The sequence below is a fragment of the Lepidochelys kempii genome, chromosome 12, assembly GCF_965140265.1.
Source record: "Lepidochelys kempii isolate rLepKem1 chromosome 12, rLepKem1.hap2, whole genome shotgun sequence".
Taxonomy (NCBI): domain Eukaryota; kingdom Metazoa; phylum Chordata; order Testudines; family Cheloniidae; genus Lepidochelys; species Lepidochelys kempii.
Genome location: NC_133267.1, coordinates 6,677,338 through 6,701,675, shown reverse-complemented (window position 1 = coordinate 6,701,675; position 24,338 = coordinate 6,677,338). Strand labels below are relative to the sequence as shown.

Genomic DNA, 24,338 nt, shown 5'->3' with positions numbered 1-24,338 from the left:
GTCCCTGCCGCAATGGCCCCTGTGGGGGATGACAAAGGCACAGACTTGCTGGATGGGCAGTTCATTCTCACCCCCAACATGCCGTTTATGTCCTCCATCTCTCCTCCACTGGCCTGGAACACACCCCGTGCTTTGGGATAGACTGTGCAGAGCTGGCTCTGTGCCTGGAGTGGGGGCTCCTATGCTGGGGATACTCCCCATGAGCCCCTGCACTTGTCCTGCAGTTGCTTTAAGACAGCTTAGTTACATAAAGGAGCCACAGGATGATGAACTGGGCCCTACAACCCTACCCATCAGCACAAAGGCGACCTGGCTCTCATCAGACTGATGGAGGTCCTATGCTTCTGGGGGCTCCGTGTCGCCTCAGCATTGTGGGCCTCAGTCCCAGTTCCTACTCAAATCAATCCCCTTGGCAGCAGAAACAAAGATTTGCTCACCAAGTTCTTGCTTGAGGCCAGACAATTGTTAGGCTGTACCTGTGTTTCATTTTCCACCAAGAAATGGTCCTGGCAATACTGAAATTCTTCTGTCAGAACCACACAAACGGTGTTGCCTGCTGTGGGCAGAGATACGTGTAGTAAGATGAGGCCCTGAAACATAAACCCTTGTATCAGAGGCCTGGTATGAGGCCTGAACAAAAGTAATGGTCAAGACTTTGCTAACATAAAGCAAAGTTAAGCTGCGAGCCAGAGGCAGGCCCTGCTCACGGAAGTAGGCAAGAAGAAGGCTGCTAATTGGACGTATACACATATCTAAAGGGTACCAAGCACTAATAGGATAAACATGGCACCAGAACAGTCCTGTATGAACACATTCCACAGAGAGACTGAGGAACAGGCTGACCCATCCTAAAAGACAGGGTCCAAAGGATAATACGATGGATAGACTTGTTTGTTCGAACCAACATGTACCAGGAGAGAGGCAGCACCCCAACAAGCAGCGGGGTTGTACCTCGATGCACCAGGAGTGAGGTGTAACTTGTTTGTACCTGTGTATAAGAATACATCCCTGAGTGGATGTCTTTGTCTGGCCTGGGGGGCAGTAGTAAATCCCACCACTGACTGAGCCGGTCCATTGTCAGGGAGCACATATGTACTAGCAGAACTGTAGACATCTGATCCAGGGACCTAGAGACTGTGTTTCATTTGGCAATAAACCTGGCCGGGTGCCTTCGTACCTTATCGGAGTCTGTGGTCATTGGGGGTGCTCTGTGCAGCACACAGAGGAAACACACGCATGCAGCCAACTGTTACCAACATTGAACAGAGCAGAGCACCACACTGGTGACGTCTGACAACAATACTCACATCCGTTTGCTGGAGATCAGGTATCCACCCTGCCCAATTCACTTTCCCTGCATTGCCTCAGACAAATCTAAAAAAAAAATGGTAAGGTTCAAGTGAATGTGAAAGGGCTTGGCTGTCAAAGGTGCTGACAAAATCCAGGCACTTCCTGGTACTCATTGGGAAGGAAGGTGTGTGGGGGAAGGGATGGGGAAAGGCAGGTCACAGAAGCTCCCACATCCATTGGACAAAAATATGTTTGTCTTCTGTGAAGCTAAAAATGAACGGAATGCAGACACAGCACCCACATGGCTGCGTGCAAGCAAGTACTTGGTAATTAAAAGATTTGGTAGGGGATTAGCTTGTGAGAAGCATGCAGGGTATAAAAATAAACTTCATCTTCCCCTTTGTCCTTTTCCAGTCTCTTCCCTCCTCCACAACCTGAGCAGATGCCTGTGATGCCGATTCTTATGATATTGGATGTTTCACTTAGAGCCTGGGCTTTGGAGACAAGTGATTACATGAAGATCTCAGCTTTCATCAAAAACATATACTTCTGGCCCTCAGGGTTGTGAAGAAAAGCAGAAAGATGTGATGGAACTGCACTCAGAAGACTCGAATATCAGAAAGGAAATAAAAGAACTTCATTTTAAAAGAAAAAACAAAACAAAAAAACCCTCAGTTTTTAAGACACTCATTATTTTGGGAGGGGCTGACTCATGATATTTGAATGTTTGAGGTTGGTTAGCAACACAGGATACTGTCCACAGCAAAGCATAAATGCACAGCTGTCACTGCACTAGTCACCCAAATGCGGCTCCAATTTTGACAGTTCACTGCTGCAAGCCTCAGACTTGTAATATGTAGACTCACTGGCAAGAACAGAAGGACACCACCACACTCATCCTCACCAAAGTCCCAGGTCTCCAGGCTGCAGCGTGCATACAGAAAACTAATGCTGAAACAGGATCACATCACATCCATCTTTTCACAATTCCACTGGGTTCCCTCATCTGATACAAGAGTCTTCCCTCACATCAAGGAGGGTCTTGCCATTACAACAAAGAGTTAGAAGCCAGGATATTTCAGTTCTGCCACTGACTTTCTATGTGCCTGTGAACAAGCCACTTGGCTGCTTTGTCGGTCAATTTTCCCTTGTGTAAAATGGGAATATAATACTGGCCAACTGCACAAGAGTATTGACTGGTTTCATTCATTAATGGGGTGACATTCATGCTTGTGCAGAGGGCCAGCAGAAGACTCTACTGCACCACTTAAGCCCTATTTTGAGGACATAGGGGTTTGTGCTGGCCCCCTCACCACAATTAATTTCATCCCAATATTTGTAGAGTATAGTGTAGACCCTATGAGTGCAAAGCAGTATTATTATTCAGGTCTTCTCATATTGTTTGAGAGAGGAGACACTGTCAGTCCAGTAGAAATTGATGCCCTTGCTTCATGTGTCAGAATTTTCTGAGTTTCTTCCTTTCCCTCCCACACTGCAATACTAAATCACAATGTACCTCAGATTTTTCTTGGGGATAGTATGGGGAATTCAATCTCTGTGTCCATTCAGCTCTGCTTCCATGATAATACTCTCCCCCACAGATACTCCCACCCTCATCTCGAAGGTGTGTGTATTAATGGTACTAAGTACAAAACCCATGATATCGGACTCCAGAATGAGGTGTATGTTCCATCTCATTTTGTACCACTCGCATACTTCATGGAGAGCAGGGAAAAGAGAAATAAAGAATCTGTAAGATAAGGGAAGGGAAAATAACTGTGAGCTTCTGCGTTGTTTAATGGGTCTTGTGAACCTCATCACCTTTTCACACCTGCCTCTTCAGCCCTGTTCATACCACCTGTCTGTTCTAACAGTACAAGTGGGAGATTGTACTGCTAATTACTCTGTTTCCCAGCTGTGAAGAAAAAACACCTCTGCACTCAGCTGGTTCTTCTGCAATCGCCCTCTTGAAATATTTCTAGTTTGCTAACAGCAAATGAAGGTTTGGCAGAGAACATTAAACCATACCAACCACAAACTCCCACAGCTGCAGCCACCGCCTCTAAACTGCAGATGCCACCTGCTTTAGAGGACCAGAAAATGCAAAAGAAAACACCAGAGACTACATATCTTGAACTTCTAGGAACAGGGTACCTCGCATTTTTCTTCTTCTGAATTTCACTTCCATTCCAAAATCACAGCCCTCACCCCATGTCAGCATGTAGGCCCTGATTCAGCAGAGCACTTAAGCCTATGTGTAATGTTAAGCAGACAACCAACCCCACTGACTTTAAAGGGATTACTCATGTGCTTAAAATTACATATATGCTTAAGTGCTTTGTTGGACTGGGGTCATCCTTGGGAGACAGCAGGGCTTAGATAGGCTTTAACTTCAATGCGCTTCGGCTCAGACCCTTAACAGAGAACGAATTTAAAAGAATAATTCCTCAGGCTACAGTAAAGAATAATAAACCCACATAAAAAAATTGCTACCCAAATTAAAGTTGCTGAAGTAATTAATATAACTCTTACGCAGAATACACAGATACAGCATTAACCTTAGATTTGAAAAGACAGGACATAATTAGTAAGGGGCAATTTACAAAAATATTCTATTACCAGTGCAGTCCATTCATTTGGTTTAATGCTAATAATACTGACACGTGAAAATTTACCTTACTCATTCCAACAACAACTGTAATGCTACAGTGTCATTAACTTAATTTATCAACTGTAAGGGTAGTAGAATATTTGTGTAAATCACCTTAACTACTCATTTCCTGTCTTTTGAACGCTTAGGTTTTTTTAATGGTATGCTCTAGGTATGCATTGTAATATAAGGCCTATGTCAGTTACATCAGTTATCATAGGCGCTGACTTCCCCTGTCTTACATGGGTGCTTGACCGCCCGCGCCTCTTCCCACCCCTTCCCCGCCCCCATTCCAATCCCTTCCCCAAAGTCCCCACCCCCTCCCTGCCCCTATTCCAATCCCTTCCCCAAATCCTTGCCCCGGCCCTGCCTCTTCCCCGCCTCCTCCCCTGAGCGCTTCCTGCTTCTCCCCCGCCCCGACCGTGCAAACAGCTGTTTGGCGGCGGCCTGGCAGGAAGCACTGGGAGGTAGGCAGAGGAGCAGGGATGCAGCGCGCTCGGGGGAGAGGGGCAGGAGGAGGTGGGGGCGGAAGGGGAGCTTGGCTGCCGGTGAGTGCAGAGTTGGCACCTATGTGAGTCATAACTCTAAAGTAACAAAGATTAAGCTTTAAGATTAAAAGATTAAACTCGATAAGTTTATGGAGGAGATAGTATGATGGAATAACATGGTTTTGGTAATTAATTGATCTTTAACTATTCATGGTAAATAGGCCCAATGGCCTGTGATGGGATGTTAGATGGGGTGGGATCTGAGTTACTACAGAAAATTCTTTCCTGGGTATCTGGCTGGTGAATCTTGCCCATATGCTCAGGGTTCAGCTGATCGCCATATTTGGGGTCGGGAAGGAATTTTCCTTCAGGGCAGATTGGAAGAGGCCCTGGAGGTTTTTCGCCTTCCTCTGTAGTATGGGGCACAGGTCACTTGCTGGAGGATTCTCTGCACCTTGAAGTCTTTAAACCACGATTTGAGGACTTCAATAGCTCAGTCATAGGTGAGAAGTTTTTCGCAGGAGTGGGTGGGTGAGATTCTGTGGCCTGCGTTGTGCAGGAGGTCGGACTAGATGATCATAATGGTCCCTTCTGACCTTACTATCTATGAATCTATTTGTGTGGGAATTTTCTAATTTAAAAAAAAAATAAATGTGAGGAACCCTGTCATTAACATTGGGTTGGCATAAATATCTTCATGCATGGAGGTGTGGTCAGTATTGTCACCCACAAGTATTCAGTCCTGAGTTGGGTCGCCCAAAATCATGACATCGGCTTAACAAATGAAGGTTACTCATCTGTAACGGAGATGAACCCTGCACCGTCAGACCCCTGGGAAGGGCCAGAGGTGCAGCTCTGACAGTAGAACATTTCATGGCAGTGCCCACTGAAGTGCTCTCGCACCCCCTTCTGTCCCTCCCTTCACTGGTCCTCGGCATTCGGAGAGTGTGGCTATACATGAGGTTTCCATCTGCCTCACTTCCTTCCCCCGCCTCCTCAGCTATGAGGATGTAATTAGCATTCCAAGGATTCCAAGGGAAGGGGGGTGGGAAGTGTGACTGTTCAGAGTCCATAATTACAGGTGAATAACCTTTACTTCTTCCAGAGGCCTCTGCACATTCCTGCCCATGAGATAGTTGACATACGTCACATTACTGCTTATCAAACCAAGGCCCTGTCTGCACTGGCAAGTTTCCGCGCCGTAAAGCAGCTTTGAACGCTGTAAAAAAGCCACCCCGATGAGAGGCGTAGAGCTTTCTGTGCCGGGTCTACAGCACCGCAGTGCCAGTGTAGACACCCTGGTTGATTCCAGCGCTGTGATTGGCCTCCAGGAGGTGTCCCACAATGCCTGTTCTCACCTCTCTGGTCATCGGTTTGAACTCCACTGCCCTGCCCTCAGGTGACCAGCCGTGAGCCCCACCCTTTAAATTCCTTGGGAATTTTGAAAGTCCCCTTTCTGTTTGCTCGGTGACGCGTGCAGTGGTCTCAGTGCATCTTTCCAGGTGGCCAGGCCTGCTCCACGCACCAGGCGATCCCCCGCTTGGAGCAATGCCGAGCTGCTGGACCTCATCAGCATTTGGGGAGAGGAGGCTGTCCAGTCCCAGCTGCGCTCCCGCCATAGGAATTATACCTACAGAGAGATTTCACGATGCATGATAGAAAGGGGCCATCACCAGGACACGCTGCAGTGCAGGATCAAAGTGAAGGAGCTGCGGAGCGTCTGCCACAAGGCGCGGGAGGCAAACCGCCTCTCCAGTGCTGCGCTCACAAGCTGCCGGTTCTACAAAGAGCTGGACGCGATACTCGGCGGCGACCCCACCTCCACTGCAAAGGCCACTGTGGATACTTCGTTGGCTCCTGTGCCAGTCGAGAGTGGACCGAGCCAGGAGGAGGAAATCTTGGACGAGGCTGTGGAGGGGGAGGGGGACCCAGAGGCAGAGGACAACTCGGAGGTCAGAGAGGCATGCAGCCAGGAGCTCTTCTCTACCCCAGAGGAGGTTAGCTTGGAGCTTGGCGACGTGCAGACAGGAGAGGAAGCCCCTGGTAAGTGGATCTGATTTTGGGAATTGCTGAAGCAAGTTGTTGGGGGCAGGAGGGTTGCAGAAAGCAGGCTTGCGTCTGTATGATGTGCGCACTACCACATGCCTCGTCTGAGCAGCGGAACAGGGTGTTGATTGACTCCCTCACTTCACGGGAATCTGCCTCAGAGATTTCCACGAAACTCTCATGGAGATACTGGGCAATCCGCTGCCACAGGTTCTTCGGCAGAGCTGCTTTGTTTCTTGCCCCATTAAGGGCCACTTTCCCACGCTACTCTGCCATCCCTGGGGGGACACCACTGCTACACACAGGTGAGCCGCATAAGGGCCAGGGCAGAAGCTGCAGGCTTGGAGAAGACCCTCCCTGGATTCCCTGCTCCCCCTCAGCAGCGAGAGATCTTCCATAATGAACACAGCCCGTGGAAAGTGTGCAGACAGTAATGATTATTAACCTTCCTCTAGAGCCACGTGCCCAGAGTATAGTACGGCCCTGGAACACTGATTTCCCGTGCCTCTGCGGTTACTCACCACGTTGGGGGTCTTGTGGCTCCTTTGTGCTTGCCTGGGATCAGCCAGTTAGTGACAGGTGTGTGAATAGTGGCTGTTTTTTAAATCACTGAATCAGTGGTCTGTGCCTTGTAAACAATACTGCTTCTGTAAAACGTTGCATTTTGGCTTCACAGATGTGACCTTGGGAGCCCAGCCTCCCTCTTTGTTATTGCCGTCTGAACGGCCACACACAATTATAAAACGGCCACGAAGAACTAAGGAGGACTTTCTGTGTGATGTCATGGTGCACTCCACAGCCGAAAAACAGGAATTGAAGGAGTGGCAGGGCAGCGAGAAGAAGGACCGAAAGGAGAATGCGGTGCGCCAGAATGAAGCCACGGAACGGCTCTTAAAGGTTATGGAGCGCCAAGCAGACACGCTCCAGGGACTACGAGCACTGCAAACCGAACAGCTCCATGCCCACCGTCCCCTGCAGCCACTGTCACAAAGCTCTTTCCCGTGTGGCCCCCAGACCCCGCCAACACACTCTTATCAACCTCCTGGCTCCAGTCCATACCCGCTGCATTCCACTCCCGCCCCGTCGCAGTCCAACCCTGTAGACTCCCAGTACCCACTGCACTCAACACCCGTCCCTCTGCAGCTTAGCCCTGCTGAAGTACAGTACTCGCTGCACTGTACTCCAAAGGAGAAGGCTGGATATGATCCCTGGACATACACAAATCTTTAACCATCCTGGGACCCCACCTCCTCCTGGGACCTTTCCTTCCCCCATCCCCCACAGTGCTGATGTGTTTTTTTGTTTGTCTCTCTCCTCCAGTTGTTGTTTTTTAATTAAAGAATTGTTTTGGTTTGAAAGCCATCTTTATTCCATTCACTGAAAGCAAACAGAGGCCTGCAAAGCAATAGGCAATTTTCTTAAACCTTCATAGTGCATCATCTGCACCAATCACAGTCTCCTCCTAGCATTACAAGCGCTGCATTCCCGAGCATAGCAACATATATTAGTGGCTTTCAGCTTCACATTGCTGCCTCAAGGCATCCCTGAACCTTCCATAAATCTCTTTATTCTGTCATGAGTAAGTACAGGATGTTGTCAGTAGATATGGCTGCTAAATGAACTTTCAGAGGTGATTAGAAGTGACCGGAAAGTTTCAAGTGAAGCAAGTATAGACTGGATTGAAGCTGAAGTTGAGACTATGTTGTTAATGGATGCCCAAACTCAAAATCTTTTCCACTTGAGGTCATAGCACTTGCAAGTCAATTGTGTCCTGGAATTTATCAAGACATATTCCAGCAAACAGGACCTGAGAGCTCAGCAACCTGCCCTCAGTTCTAGTATCTTGATTGTAGCTTCTTCTCCAAATAGTTCCAATGATGGTGAATAGTTAAATTGCTGAAATGGGCTCCCCATTCCAAGTTGGAAGAACCAGAGGTGCTAGTTGCTGAGGGCGGAGCCGAGGGTATCCCTTTCAGAGCGTTACGTGCTGTGTTTGCCCTGAGAGGTACAGGAGCACATCTCTTGGAAGAGTCAATTTTGAGAAGATGTTGTCTGAACTTGGGAGATAATGTTTTGCTAACTAATGCTGCAGAGCTTAAACTAAACATACCATACCGTTTTGAACGCCTTTCCCAGGAAACCGGAGAAGGACAAAAGCGGCCTCTGACGCGCTAGATTTTTCACAGCTAGGAGAAGTCCATTTGCTGCTACTGGTTTCAGAGAAGGAAGGGGAGAGGCAGGGAGTCAGAGTGACCACTGAGCTGAGCTTTCTGAGCACAGGCTGGCAAGCAAGGAGCAGGGCTCTCAGAAGCAAGAGGAGTTGGGAGCGCACAGGTCTCTGGTGCTCCTTAGAGAGTGATAGAGACACAGCAGAAAAGCCCTAGAAAAAAGCCAGGGGAGGTGGAGGAGAATTAATTAACTGATTAGGAGAGAGCATTGGCCTGCTAAACCCAGGGTTGTGAGTTCAATCCTTGAGGGGGCCCTTTAGGGATCAGGGGATTGGCCCTGCTTTGAGCAGGGGGTTGGACTAGATGACCTCCTGAGGTCCCTTCCAACCCTGAGATTCTGTGATTCTAAGTGTTAATTGATTTGCGGGGAACAGAAGGATTCATTGACTGGGTGGGGGAAAGTACCGATTAACGTAGGAAAACTAGGTGAATAGTAGAAAAATTTATTCATGAGCACATTGGCTGAATCAGATCCAGCGCTTGATCAGATCCAGCCATGTTTATTTCCTTTTTTGTTGTTGGTCTCTTTACTATGAACTTTTAGGTGGCTGGGTTTTGTTTACAGAAGTGTTTGGGGAAGCGCTTTTATGAGTGTGATGATGGTGAACAGAGCAAGGTGGCCAAATGCTGAGGCAAGGAGTATCAGCAATTGCCCTATGGGATAAAAGTTCTATATATGGCACATGGCCATTTACGTGGTGTGTGGTCAAACACACACAACACGTCCAGCAAGAAAAAGTAATCAAAAATGGACCTCCAAAGAGATTAGTTTAGGCTTCAGTGCTAAGATAATTTTCCTTACAAACAAGAGAAAAGGCAAGAGCTTTTAATGCATATATGATTCTAAATGAGAAAGGAAAACAGGCCTACTCATGCTACTAACCACAATTCTTCCAAAAACAGGTTGGTACCTGCATGGTACCTGGGCTCTGTCTCCAGCTGGCTACATTGTTAAAAGGTGTTTGTAGAGATATCAGTTTGCATGATATCACAGAGAACCAACAAGCAAAATAACACTTTATCACAGGACTCACTGGAATCAGTGCTTTCCAAACATGGCCACAAGGTACCAAGTGCACTATCTTCAGCTGGAAGTTAATAATTAAAAACATGTGGACAACTGTCAAGCAATTTCTATGCTAAATTACATTAACCTATTCACAGAATGCCCTGTACACTAAGTCATACACATGCCACCGATAACACTGCGAACAGTCCGCGAGTACCATAATGATAATCACATAGAGCCGTGTTCTGAAATCTTTACCCAGTTTTTACTCAGACACACTTTCACTGTACTGCATGAGAGCTTGCCTGAGTAAGGACTGAGGAAAACGTGGGAAATGATTTCAAGAGCTGTCCCCCAGTGAGCATGGCTAAGGTAAGTACTGGTGTTGTTTAAGGGACAAACCGAACTCCCTGGAACCAGTTCCATCAGATACGAATTCCTGACTGCAATATACACTGCAGTGAATTGAAGATTGCACAGTGACCCCAGCTAATTCCATGTCAAGAAAGCCTCAAATTTACATTTGTCCACCCGGAAGTAAAGCAGTCACACAAGAAAGTTTGGAGTGGAAGAGGAAAAAGGAGTACTTGACGGGTATGCTGTGGTTCGTAAATGTCCATTTATCTCCGGATTCAAATGTAATTTAATGAATACATTAGTCTGGTAAGTTTCAGTGTTCTCTTTAGTAGATCGTTTTTCATATCACAAAATCATCACAGCTGTGGCTGTCTACTCAGGACAATCCCTTAACTTCATTAGCTGGATTGTCGGGGGTCAGAATTGATATGCATTGGCAAAACTGTCTGAGAGAAGCTTGTCCAATGTTGTGAGACTCACTTTCACGAAGCATAAATGCTCAGCGACCTCTCAAATATGGAGAAATAAGTTAGCTGTTAAGTCAGGCAAGTTCATTCATATTTTACTTGCCCAATGGAGTGCAATGGACTAAGTGAAGCTACAGCAATCGAAACATATCTGTGAGTGGTGCCTTTTGGATTAGACATGCATCCTGCCCCAAGCAAATATTTAACCTACATCTGTAAAACCTCTGGGCAGAGAACTACAAAATCCTGGCTAAAATTTAACTCCCTCCTTTCCCCTCCATACAAGCAACCTGATGCGAAAATAAACAAATAAATAAATAAATCACTAATCCAGAAATGCAGATAGGAGCAGAACTAACATCTCCTATGAACCTAGACTCTCCTTGTTGAACCCCCCCCCCCCCCAGCAGAAAGCTCAACTGTAATGAGACTGTGTCTCTAGAGACCATTTCATTACAGCCTAGTTCATTATTACAGTTCTACTGCGGCACAGGGACCTTAACCTGTGAGAAGGTTTCTGGGAGCAGCCAAGATACGATTTGCCAAATCCTATATAAATTGATTAATAAAATCATAATAAATACGCCGCTTTTCCACAGTATCTTTTAGCCAAGGATATCAAAGCTCGTTACAAAGATTAAGCTTCTTTTGGGGCATTTGTACATTTTAAAATGCACAAACTGATGGCCAACTTGCATTCAACACGGCTCAAGACTTGGAGGGGAGTGTTATAAAAGCAACCTAACCACTGTTGCATACCCGTATCCAGATGGCCAATAGATCAAAGTCCGGTGCAGTCCACAGCATTAATCAGCATAGCTTTAGGACTCCGGTAGTTTATGATGGCTGCTCATGGCCCCAAGGGAGCGTTCCAGCAGATGGGGATCACTGGAACGTAGAGATGCTTGGATCAGACCCCTTTTCCATGCCCATGCCCCTGCACCAACAACCAGTATCAAGGGTAGCATGGAGCTGCTATTACTGCAGCTCTACGCCACTTGAGGATTCTCCTAGACATGAGGAACCTTCAACGGGCCAGTTAAGTTAGTTGGCTTTCGGGCCGCTTTGTACCACCAGAGAGACAATGCAGCCATAACGTAACAGAGGATCTGGCTCAGAGACTGTTCACTGGGGGGAGGGATAGCTCAGTGGTTTGAGCATTGGCCTGCTAAACCCAGGGTTGTGAGTTCAATTCTTGAGGGGGCCATTTAGGGATTTGGGGCAAAAAGTGGGGATTGGTCCTGCTTTGAGCCGGGAGTTGGACTAGATGACCTCCTGAGGTCCCTTCCAACCCTGAGATTCTATGATTTGTAATGTACCATGTAGGAGACTAGACCATCACAACCCCAATACAATCAGTGGTGAAAGCCTCAGTTTCCTACCATGAATCTGTCACTGTTATGCACAAAAACCACTAAGCTCCCAAAACAGTCTTAGAAAAAGCAAGCCTCTGGACTTTAATTTCTGTAGGTGATGCATTAGCCCATCCTGGGCCAATGGAGTTGCATAGGTGCCCATACTGAATTCCCCCTCTATCCCATCGAGGCAATTGACACACAAAGAACCCCCAAACAAAACAAAATAACCACATACCATGGATAGTATTTAACAAACTTTTTCATTTTTGTTTAGTATGAAACAGACTTATGGCCAAGGAGAGGGGAGAGTCACAGCCACACTCCACCTATAGAATATCACAGAATATTATCAGGGTTGGAGGGACCTCAGGAGGTCATCTAGTCCAACCCCCTGCTCAAAGCAGGACCAGTCCCCAATTTTTGCCCCAGATCCCTAAATGGCCCCCTCAAGGATTGAGCTCACAACCCTGGGTTTAGCAGGCCAATGCTCAAACCACTGAGCTATCCCTCCCCCATGTCATTTTTACAGTGGTGTTTGAAACAACATTTGTTATACAGAATCTAACCCCACAGATAGACAAGAACCGTAGCACAAAGCTGTTTTCATGCAAAAGCTGTCCCACTCAGACCATTGTCTCTGCTTCTGTTAAGTGACCTACCTTTTACTTTTGTCATATTTTTCAAACTCCCTTTTCAAACAGGATCTCTTGAATATTACCAGTGATTAGTCTTAATGCTGCACATTTGTGACCTATACAATGTCCATTTCCTCTCACCCCTGCTAAATAAAGTGTCAGGCATTCCTGTACAGCATAATGCCAGCTTCATGCTGTTTCTGATGGCTGCCTGGGAACGACGAAACCAGATATTGCCCCAAGGAAGAATACACAGTTCATCCAATAGGTCATTAATGTTTCATGGAATTAACCAGTGAGGGATTCTGCTTATAAAGCACTCCTAGAAAAAAGGTTAACAATGAGAGCAAGCAATATCGGGCAAGTGTAAACCTGTCCCATAATACCATGGTGATATATTCTAATTCTGACTTGAAAGGACCCTGCCCTCTGAGGGGGCAGTTTGATCACCAGGTTAATTCAATTCACGACATTTTCACCAATAGACACCAGCCTGAGACCACTCTTTCCTGAACAGCAAATTCATGCAGTCTCCTCTCTACTACTCATGGAGCATTATCCTTAAGTCTTTCAGACATGTGCTGGCGAGCACTTTCAGGGATGGACAGCTGCAGTTTTCAGTGTCTGACAATGTGTTCCTGGCACCAACAGTGAATCAGGTCTCTCAAGTGCCTTAGCTACAGATGTGTGATCTACAGTATATCTCGACATACTAAAAGAGTTAATGGATGGATTTTTTGTTTTGTTTTGGAAGTGATATAAAATGATACGAGCAGGAGACTCCCCAAAGCACACTTCATTAGTACATTCAAAAGGCACTGCTAAGCTATAGGAATGTTCAAAAGATTATGTTTTGTCACAAATCTGTTTAAATACAATACTGGGTTTTTCCCTGCACCTTTTCACTCCTCATCTGTTGTAACAGACTTGCATGAAGACAGTCGTGTTCAGTTTGTTTTCAAGGACTCCTCTGCTCCTGCTGCTTATTCCCCACCTGAAGTCAGAATCCTATTTGTGACACTGCAATTAGTTGATCCCCTCATCAGCTAAGATAAACAATGGTCATGATGTACCAAGAGAGGATTATGACTTCAATAGAGGAATATGCAAAAGCAATAAATTACCCTCAAAAATAAATCCTGCTTTCAGGAATATTATTATTGATTATTTTTACAACACTCAAAAGTGCGCTAGTCTTCATTGAACAAATACAAAGAGATGGTCCCTGCCCTGCAATGTTTATTATCAGATTTTAGATGTGATACAATGAGTTGGGGTGACAAACAGAGGAGGGGAGTAAGGGAGGACACAGGTTACAGCAATCAGATCATGCGGTTACTCAGTTTTAGACACTTGCACATCTTGATAGCTCCCTTAAATGTACTGGGCCAGATCTTCAGCTTGTGTAAGCTGGTGCAGCTTCATTAGCTTCAGGGAAGCCATGCTGACTTTGCACTAGCTCTGGATCATCCATAAAGTTGAAGGGGGTTGGGTTTTTTGGTTTTGCTTTGGTGAATTAACTCCTAAATCTCAGTAGCAGTAAAAATGCGAGGAAAGAAAAACTGATTCTATAGGGAGTATAAATACAATTTTCTCTCGATAAAATATCATTTAACATTTTTACTAAGGTGTCAGTTGATTGTAAGTACATTCCAAAAGTTATTTCACTGCATGAAGTGATTCAGTCCTCTTAGTATCCAGAATATTAGATCCAGAAGACAAAAAGCTACTATCCCAGTCATCCTAGTTACCTATGTCGGATTACATCCAGTTAATGTTGTTTTGTTGTGTATGTCTAATCAGAAGGCAGCCCACCACCCGAAGCTGAGCATCACAAGTCTGACTCACTAGACTGCATGCAATGGAATATGGAGTCAGTAAATTACACTGCAGATGTTAAGTCATGGCTGGCAAAATATGGGAGGGGTGAGAGAACTAAAATGGGGAGAAAATTAACTTGATACCATAAAACACCCACAGTTCAATTTGGGAAATGTTACAGCCAGCAATTAAGTGATAATCTTGAGAAAGATACAGACACATCAGTGCAAAGTCGCTAGGTGGCACATGGCTCTTTCTGCTATGAGGGTATAGATTCTGATTTACGTTGGTGTACCCAAAATGAGAGTCTCTTGGGGTAAAAAAAAATCCTGTATAATGAAACACATTCAGCTCTTTCTTGTAGGGACCAGATCCTCTTCAGATCTGGGAACATGGAATTTGGTTACTACTGTGAATTGTAAGCAAGAAAACATCTAAGGTTTATTTTATATGTATCCAAGAACAGAACTAACGTGGCATCATTTTAGGGTTTACACGTAATTCCTCCAGTGCATTTAAGAGAGACTGATATTTCCTATGTTAATGAAACAGGTATAGCCACACAAAGAAAAATGCGACGGAAGGTAATGCATAAAACTGGTTCACTTACGTCACACTTTACAAGTACAAATTCAAAGTCACACAGTCAAAACACAGTAGGTGAATAATTATAGTATGCACGTGCGTAATAAGAACTAGGATATTTCCCAACAAAATTAATTAGCATTCCTGTTGAACTGCCTTGGTTGCTAGATATTGGTTGCTAGATATTGGTCTGCCTGAAGAACCCTGAGAGGTCAGTGAGTAACATTGCTATTTGCTTCAGTGGCATTAGTACCTGCTGCCACCATTAGGGGTCATGGTCGTCAACAACAAGGAACCAGAGTAGCAGCCGTGTTAGTCTGTATTCCCAAAAAGAACAGGAGGACTTGTGGCACCTTAGAGACTAACCAATTTATTTGAGCATAAGCTTTCGTGAGCTACAGCTCACTTCCTCGGATGCATTTCCACTGAATGCATCCGATGAAGTGAGCTGTAGCTCACGAAAGCCTATGCTCAAATAAATTGGTTCGTCTCTAAGGTGCCACAAGTCCTCCTTTTCTTTTTAACAGCAAGGAAGTTTTGCTCAGAACATTTTCTACCAGTTACAACAATTTAGTGTCTCCTGATGAGAGTTTATAAGCATCAAGTAGTTACTACCCGCTGCTTGTTTCTGCTAATCAGCAGTGTAAACAAGCTATTATAGTACAGCATCATTCTTCAGCTTTTATGTCTAAAGTTCCCAAGTCTAACCTGTTAATGAGACAGAAACACTACACTAACACATATCATGTACTACTCCCACACAGAGTGTATGTCGCTACATCTGGCCATGCCTTTTAATGCTAGGCAATTGAAATGCCTCAAAATAATAGGTATAAAAGAAGAAACCTTGAGGATTATTTTTAAAAGGACTCTTCTCTAGAAACTGCAGACAGGCTTATTTTGATTTACACATTTTTGGTGCAGTTTGTTAAAAATTAACTGGAGTTATACCAATGATATTACTCCCTATGGTAAGGCTCAGATTATGACCCACCCTACACGGCTGCGCAGGGGCATAAGAGAGAGTAAACCCCACCCTTGCACAGCCTCCCCAGGATCTAGACACATAGAGATAAGCACTTTATAACAGCTACTTCCCCCCGGGAGCAAGGAGGTGGGGAGCGGGCCGAGCATTGACTTCACTTCTCCAGTGTGCAGGCCAGCTGAGCAGCTGCAGGGATGTTGTTGTATCGGTTACTGGGACATGCTTCCTTTCCCATGCCTCCTCTTGGAATGGTGCAAGCTACATGCAGCCCCCTTTCATAGGGCATACTTATACATGGACAAACTATCCTTAAGTAATTGCACTCTGTTTACTTGAATGCTAGTTCTGATTCCCACATGAATGGAGTACTACTCTTTACAGGTGAAAGAATAGCCACAAATCCATTGCAAATTCCCCCAACGTTAAATTAATAAAATGTACTTAATTTTGAGTTAGTTGTTCGTGCAGTCAATTGGGACCACTGTCTCACCTTCCTTTTTCTTGTTATAATACAATGAAATATACAAACAGTTGTACCCAATTAATATGCATAAAATGTATTTTACTTTATCTTAACTACAATTCAGTAAATGGATTTCAAGAAGGCAGACTTTAGCAAACTCAGGGAGTTGGTAGGTAAGAGCCATGGCAAGCAAGTCTAAGAGGAAAAAACAGTTTGAGAGAGTTGGCAGTTTTTCAGAGACATTATTAAGGGCATAAGAGTAAACTATCCCACTGCATAGGAAAGACGGGAAGTCTGGCCAGAGACCACCCTGGCTTAACCAGGAGAGCTTCAGTGAGCTGACACTAAAAAAAAAAAGAAAGAAGTCCTGCAAAAAGTGGAAACTATGTCAAATTACAAAGGATGAATATAAACACAAGCATGTAGGGACATAATTAGAAAGGCCAAGGCATGTAATGAGATTAAACTAGCTAGAGACAAAAAAGTGAACAAGAAAAAATTCTACAAATATATTAGAAGCAAGAGGAAGACCAAGGACAGGGTAGGCCCATTAATCAATTGGTGGGAGGGGGAGGAAACAATAACAGAAAAATTAGAAATGGGGGAATGCTAAATGCCTTTTTTGTTTCCGTTTTCACCAAGAAGGTTAGTAGCGATCGGACATCTAACATAGTGAACGCCAGTGAAAGTCAGGTAGGATCTAAGGCTAAAATAGGCAAAGAACAAGTTAAAAGTTACTTAGACAAGTTAGATGTCCTCAAGTCATCAGGGCCGGATGGTACAGTATTTCAGGAGCTGACTGAGGTGATAGCTGAGCTATTAGTGATTATCTTTGAAAACTCATGGAAGACAGGAGGACTGGAAAAGAGCAAATATAGTGCCATTCTATAAAAAAGGGAATCAGGACAACCCGAGGAATTACAGACCAGTCATCTTAACTTCTGTATCCGGAAAGATAATGGAGCAAATCAAGTAATCAATTTGCAAACACCTAGAAGACAATAATTTGTCAAGAACAAATCATGTCAAACCAACCTAATAACTTTCTTTGACAGGGTAACAAACCTTGTAGATGGGGGGGAAGTGGTAGACGTGGTATATCTTGACTTTAGTAAGGCTTTTGATACTGTCTCTCATGACCTTCTCATAAATGGAAATACAATCTAGGTGGAGCTACTATAAAGTTGGTGCATAACTGGTTCCCAGAGAGTAGTTATCCGTGGTTCACAGTCAAGCTGGATCTAGAGGGTCCTTCAGGGATCGGTTTTGGGTCCAGTTCTGTTCAATATCTTCATCAATGATTTATAACAGGAATTCTCAGGACAAATTTTTTGGTAGCCTCAGAGTGCGGCCACCAACTCACACTCTTTCCTAAAATACTTAATTAGCTTTTAGAAAAACAAATAAATATGCACATACACACGTCCAAATCATTGTAATTTATTTATTGCTAGCTAGTAAGTCTGTTGTGAAAAGTGATATTAAAATACAAATATCACTTTTCACAGCAGACTTACTCAGCCCTGCCAAGCCTGGGGACAAATTAAGCCCTGGATGAGGGAGTAGGGGAGGCGGGGGGCCTAGAGCCTGAAGCCCCACCACCAGAGCCAAGGGCCTGCCACTGTGCAGCTGGAACCTGGGATTGGAGCCCAAAGCCCCACAGCCAGAACCTGCCAGCCCATCACCCCAGGCCTGAAGCCCAAAGCCTGAGCCCCACTGCCCCTGGGAAGGTGGGGAACTCACCAGCTGCTGCTCCTCCAGCATTGTACCCCAGGTGTCTCCAGAGGGGGCAGGGCCCAGTCCCTGCTGGCAGCCCCAGCAACCAACACCAAGGTGAAGCATCCAGGAGCAACGGGGTCGGGAGGGGGCTGTGGCCGCAAGAAAAGCCCCTAGTGGCCACATGCGGCCACAGTGGCTGCGTTTGAGAAACGCTGATTTAGATAATGCCATAGAGAGTACACTTATAAAGTTTGTGGACAATACCAAGCTGGGAGGGGTTGCAAGTGCTTTGGAAAATAGGATTAAAATTCAAAATGATCTGGACAAACTGGAGAAATGGTCTGAAGTAAATAGGATGAAATTCAATAAGGACAAATGCAAAGTACTCCACTTAGGAAGGAACAATCAGTTGCACACATTCAAAATGGGAAATGACTGCCTAGGAAGGATTACTGCAGAAGGGGATCTGGGGGTCAGAGTGGATCACAAGCTAAATATGAACCAACAGTGTAATACTGTTGCAAACAAGCAAACATCCTTCTGGATGTATTATCAGAAGTGTCATAAGCAAGACAAGAGAAGTAATTCTTCCGCTCTACTCCACGCTGATAAGGCCTCAGTGAGAGTATTGTGCCCAGTTCTGGGTGCCACATTTCAGGAAAGATGTGGACAAATTGGAGAAGGTCCAGAGAAGAGCAACAAAAATGATTAAATGTCTAAAAAACATGACCTCTGAGGAAAGATTGAAAAAAATGGGTGTATTTAGTCTGGAAAAGAGAAGACTGAGAGGGGACATGATAACAGTTTTCAAGTATATAAAAGGTTGTTAAAAGGAGGATGGAGTAAAAATGTTCTCCTTAACTCTGAGGATAGGACAGGAAGCAATGGGCTTAAATTGCAGCAAGGGAGGTTTAGGTTGGACATTCGGAAAAACTTCCTAACTGTTCCAGTGCTTAATTACCCTGACAAACTGCCTAGGGAGGTTGTGGAATCTCCATCATTGGAGATTTTTAAGAACAGGTTAGACAAACTCCTGTCAGGGATGGTCTGGTTATTACTTAGTCCTGACTTGAGCACAGAGCACTGGACTAGAAGACCTATTCTACTGAAGTCCCTTCCAGTCCTACACTTCGATGATTCTATACCATTAAATACATATGTAATTTTTATTGTTTTTTTCAAATACTGTCTATGAAAAAGTAATGTACTGTAAAAATTAGAGTTTTCATGTATGAATTTCACAGTCAACAGGTCACTTTGTCTCCTCAAAATATAATCATTTTGCCAATTCAAAACTAGCTAGCTTTAATGACTCCATATTTTGGGGTTAGGCCCCTCATTAAAAGCCACAGATGGGGACTTCAGGGGGAACATCTCTACAAGGATTCCCTCACAGAGATTCCCCCCAAATTGTCCCATCACAGGTTATGGTTTGACCCTACAAGGAAAAAGGGTGCAGGCCAGCCCATAAGCCTGGTGGATCCTTGGGAGATATCAGCACCATTTTCACAAGGGTCTTGTGTCTCACACTTGTTCTGGGCTCTAGCAGTTCTGGCACTAATTACCCTTTCTCATAACGTCCACAAGGCTGGATTGGGGTGGTGGATGATCTGCATCCTCTCTAAACCCGACCCCCTGGCCTGCTCGGTCTCCACACCCTTTTCAAGTAAAGTTCTTAGACCACACAAAGAAAGCATGTTGTGGAGTCCCCCTTCAGTAGAAGAGGGGAGTGTGACAGGGCACCACTCACCACACTGGCACCTCCTGCTGGCCATTTTGGGGATTAGCTTCACAGGTTGTTAAGGCCTCTCCCAAGTGTGTCTCAGCCACCATCACATCTGCTTTCACACCCATGTAACTCCATGGACTGCAGCGCCCTCTTCATGACACAGCCCTCTGTCCATGTCACAATCTGTGCTCCCTTCTTCCAGGGGCCCTGCAGACAACTGTCCAGGCACTTCCCACAGTGGCGACTGGGGGGAGAAGCCCAGGCCTGCCCACTGCTCCAGGTCCCAGCCCAGGGGTCCTCTGAACTGCAGTCACTTACTGCGTTCCTTTACCTCTACTATCACTGAATTTCCCTGGGCCACTTCACCCTACTCAGTCTCTGCAGCTCTTCTCCTCAGGTTCCTGCCTGCACTGCTCTGTCCAATGCGTGACAGGTTTGCAGCCTACTGCAAACACAAGTTTCCCTCCTTGAGCTCCAGACAGCTACTGACTGTGCTCTGCCCCATGGCTCTTCTTATATGTGCCTACTGGGCCCTGAATGGCTGATCCTCACAGCCCCTCTCCTATTGGCTGCTTCCTGCACAGCCTCCCTAGGGCTCTATTAACCCCCTTCATGCCAGCGTGAGGCGAACGCCCCATCACAGGGAGATCCACACCTGGAAGACGCTTGTGCATGAAGATTTGCAGAGGCATGTCCTGGCCCTTTGTGTGGAAGAAGGAAAAAAACGAGATAAATGGAAGCTCCACTACAGAAAATCACACAATCTGAAAACAAAAAGATATGGCTTTTGACTTGCAGACAGGCCTAGCACTGCAAAGGTATTATATCTTGTAGTGGTCTATCGATTTTTTAAGGTGTAAAAAGGAAGGCCTAGTTCTCTCCACCTGTGTAACCTCTTTGGCTTCCATGGTGTTATTCCTGATTTACATTGGTGTAAGAGAGAGGAGAATCAGGCCCCGTATTTAACCATTGGATTTACCATTTGCAGCCTCCATACCAGGCTTTAAAGAGAATGTAGTGATGTGACAGTGGGCAGTGAGATTTTACCAAAGGGCACTTTTACAGGGGATGCACAATGAATATTAAACAAACCCCTTAACTGATGGGTTGCTGCCTGATACCAGCGCTGCATTCCCCATTACGTGCAAGATCTTCATTTTTGTTTTAAAACGGGCACTGCCCCACTCATGCATCCTTCACTTCTTGTCTCAGAGATTTTTGTAGAAAAGAGAAGCGTAAGAAAGGTGCATTATGTATGTGTTCCTTTAAGCAATCAGTCAAAATTTTACTGGCAAAACAGGGTGCCATTAATGAAAAATGGCTCATTTGGCTAATGCAATACCGCAAGTCCCTCCCTACAATCAGTTACTTTAGCAGAAGAATGTAGTGAACAGGTCTGGCTACAAATTCTCCTATAATGTAACTTGCATTCTTACCATTTGTAAACCCATTTGCAAGAGAGAAATCTAAACAGACAATGAAGCAGAATAATACACTCAAGGTTTTAGTTTGCTTTTAAAATATCAGTCTTCCATTTGTGATGGTTAAGATTTTTATAATGCGACTATATATAAAACCTTGCTTTTTGTCTAAGAAAAATGAAAACAACGGCATTACAAAAATAAGTCTTTAAAATATGGATTGTTTGGCATACTCAGTGGTCCTCAAACTTTTCAGGGTTGTGCCCCACCTTACCCCTGTCTGTGCCCCCCTGGAGCCAGAGCTGGGAGCAGGGTCATGGCTCCCAGGGGGGAGGGAGGATGCAGATGGGGGTAGGGGGCTGAGGTTGGGGCTGGGAGTGGGGCCATGGCCAGGAACGGTGCTACGGCCGGGCCACAGTTGGGGGCTGAGGCTGGGCATGGGGCCAGATGTGGGGCTGGAAGCTGGGGTCACAGCTGGGGGTGGGGCCAGAGCAGAGCTGGGGGTGGAGTGGGGCTGGGTAGTGATCCCTCCCCAGCCCCGGTGGGGACTGCCTCAGGCCCCGCCGTGCCCCCTGAACGTTCCTCCGAGGAGGGCGTGCCCTACAGTTTGTGGACCTCTGCTCTAGCTCCAGAAGAGGGCACTGAGCAGCCTGGATGGTACAGGTGGCAGAACCAGGAATAAGAGGCTAGGGAACTAAAATCTCCTAGTCTAATAATTTTCTGCCTCCATGCCCCCTTAAATGCCTTGCTTTTGAGGCACTCCTCCCAAACGGAAAATGTTCTGCTGCCAATTGATTAATTATCCACCTTGGACAGCGCTTTTTAGGACACCTGGAGGAAACCCCCTGGAAATTATATAGCCCTCCTCGTTTCCGTTAGCCCTAATAACAGAAACAACATTTCTGGTCTTTGTGAAGCCAGTGTAGACCCAACAGATACTATTGGGTTTCCATCACAGATAACTGATATGTTCTCAAACCTTGCTTAAGCTGATTCTGTCCTGCACAATGCCATGTGTCCGTTTTTGCCGAGTGTCGTTGCTTCTTACCTGTAAGCAAGCCAAGGCCGGCTCTGTTGTTGAGCTGTTCCTCCGAATAGAATTTCCGTGCCTGGTGCTCGCAGGACTGCAGAACGATCTTCCTTTGGAGCTGGGATCAGTCCCATGCTTACCACGGCCGGGAGCAATCTCTCTAGCCTGAGTCTTTTTACCTTCCTCCCTCCCTTTTATTCTTCCTTTGACCAGACTGTGCACAGAAAGCCCTACCACAGAGCATAGTGCATACATGGCAGGAAAGGACTGGCCAGGTCACTCAGAAGAGCTTTGTAGAGCAGAATTTTTCAGCCGACTGAAGCAGAGCAAGACTGGGAATTAGTAATGGTCCAAGCGATGGCATTGATCATCACACGACCCCTGTTTGGTTGCATATAATGCCCACTGGAGTTATGTAAGAAAGGCAGGACTCAGAGAGCAAGCTGGAGTCATGGGGCTGCTGCTTTCTTAGTAACACCAGGGATACTTTAATAGAACTCACACTGGAAAGTTTCTTGGAGGGGCTCCTGAGAGTCCGGAGATGGATACTGAGAGCTTTAGCTGCATCCCTTCCATAGAAGATGTTGAGCACACTCACCAGGGCACCGTGCTGTGTAGCATGGGCAGCATTTGGGCCCCAGCGTGCTTGATCTTCAGAGCAAACTGGAAATCTTTCCCCCCCAGATCATACATTTCTTTTGTCCACACACCAGAGCTGATGAATTAAATCCCCCAGTGAATGCTCATTTTCTTGCATTCCCCGATGACTAAAGCACTCAGCAGCCTCGCTCTCTGACAGTTGCCCCTAGTAGGGCTCATGCCTTGGTGGCAGTGTTTGCAGGGTCTCTTCATTCAGCAGTACGTGTCTGGGTCCCCCAGTTGCAACAGCTTTCTCCTTTCCCTGGATTTAGAGACACTATTCAGAGCTGAGCCAGTCTTGAAGCATTAGTTCCACAGAGTGGGAAGTGCACTCTGCAAACAGAAATAATGTCTTCACTCCTCCCTGGAAGAGATCAGGATAGTCCTCGGGAAGAACCTCTGCTCAGTAGTGAATTAACCGCCAGGAGCTGAAGATTGCCTTGTGCCAGACTTCTCAGCTAATCTGAACAAGTAATGGCTCTGATCCATCCGTGAAAAGGGGTTGACGAAGCAACCCACCGCCTCTCATCCCCATCTGTCTGTGTCTTAAGAAAATGAAAGCAGATTAAAAGTCCATCCCCATGAATGCCATTGGTGCAAGTTAAATTGCTGACCTAGTCTATTTATTAACATCTACAAACAGATTCAGCTTCCTCCCACCTTAGACAAACAAATTTATATTGGTTGGATTATTTTTATTGGAGAAGTTGCTCTTTATCTTGGTAATGACTACATGATTACTGTTATTATCTCCATTGATAATGATTATTTCAGTAATATGTTTTCTCACCAGTTCAAAGTTTAGTGCCAGGCAGTTCCTTTCCTTTGGTAATGGACACCCATACATCACATAAACAGAGTGTCACCTGGAGACAAGTTTATGTTTACACAGGTGACTGTCCTGGGAGGTGCAACTGAGTGGAAAAATACAGTAGGAAAAATTTTCAGTTCTAGTTACACCATTGTAAATCTTGAGTAACTTGATGGACTTCAAAGAACCTGACTGTTTAAGTAGCAACACAAAGCTATCCCATCTCCTTCAAGGAAGGGAAATTGTGATGCATGCTACTCTTCCCAGTATGACTGATTACCTTTCAAATTCAAGCTGAAAGACACTTCACAGAAGCCAGTCTGTAAGTATAAAGGTGCTTAGTTTTGAAAAATAAACACCGATCAAACAAAAAGAATTTTCTGCAAGTTACTTGCCAAAATACACAGATCATATAGGGTTAATTTACAAACAAACAAACAAACAACCACACCGCCCTCGCCCTCCAAAAAACCCCAGAAAACCACACAAAGATGATTAGTGTCCAGGAAAACACTTTACAAATAAGTCTATGAATGCTAAACAAAAATGACATCGTTACCATGTCAAAGTTACAACTTTAAATGCCAAAAAAATCTGGAAGTGCATA

The 24,338-nt window shown here is 45.4% G+C and overlaps 2 protein-coding genes across 6 annotated transcripts in view; one reads left to right on the top strand and one right to left on the bottom strand.

Annotated features, from left to right (window-relative positions):
* KIFC3 (kinesin family member C3) overlaps nucleotides 1-22,321 on the bottom strand; it is a 73,700-nt gene extending 51,379 nt beyond the window's left edge. For 4 of the 5 annotated variants that reach the window (XM_073307382.1, XM_073307385.1, XM_073307384.1 and 1 more), the window contains exon 1: nucleotides 22,300-22,321. The gene's annotated coding sequence lies outside the window, so the exon portion shown is untranslated. Of the gene's footprint in view, nucleotides 1-12,552; nucleotides 12,718-22,299 lie in introns of those variants that run through there. The other variant, XM_073307393.1, reaches the window with a different exon arrangement.
* Nucleotides 5,617-7,787, top strand: LOC140896516 (uncharacterized). The gene is made up of 2 exons (XM_073308440.1): nucleotides 5,617-6,471; nucleotides 7,151-7,787. The coding sequence occupies exons 1-2, from the start codon at nucleotides 6,081-6,083 to the stop codon at nucleotides 7,702-7,704; spliced, it is 945 nt and encodes a 314-aa protein (XP_073164541.1). The 5' UTR covers nucleotides 5,617-6,080; the 3' UTR covers nucleotides 7,705-7,787.
* Nucleotides 22,322-24,338: the final 2,017 nt, after the last annotated feature.

Bases quoted from the DNA above. Each gene is read 5' to 3' on its own strand.
- LOC140896516 (XM_073308440.1), top strand. From the start codon at position 6,081: ATGATAGAAAGGGGCCATCACCAGGACACGCTGCAGTGCAGGATCAAA. The intron at 6,472-7,150 runs GTAAGTGGATCT...TTGGCTTCACAG, and splicing joins GACAGGAGAGGAAGCCCCTG to ATGTGACCTTGGGAGCCCAG.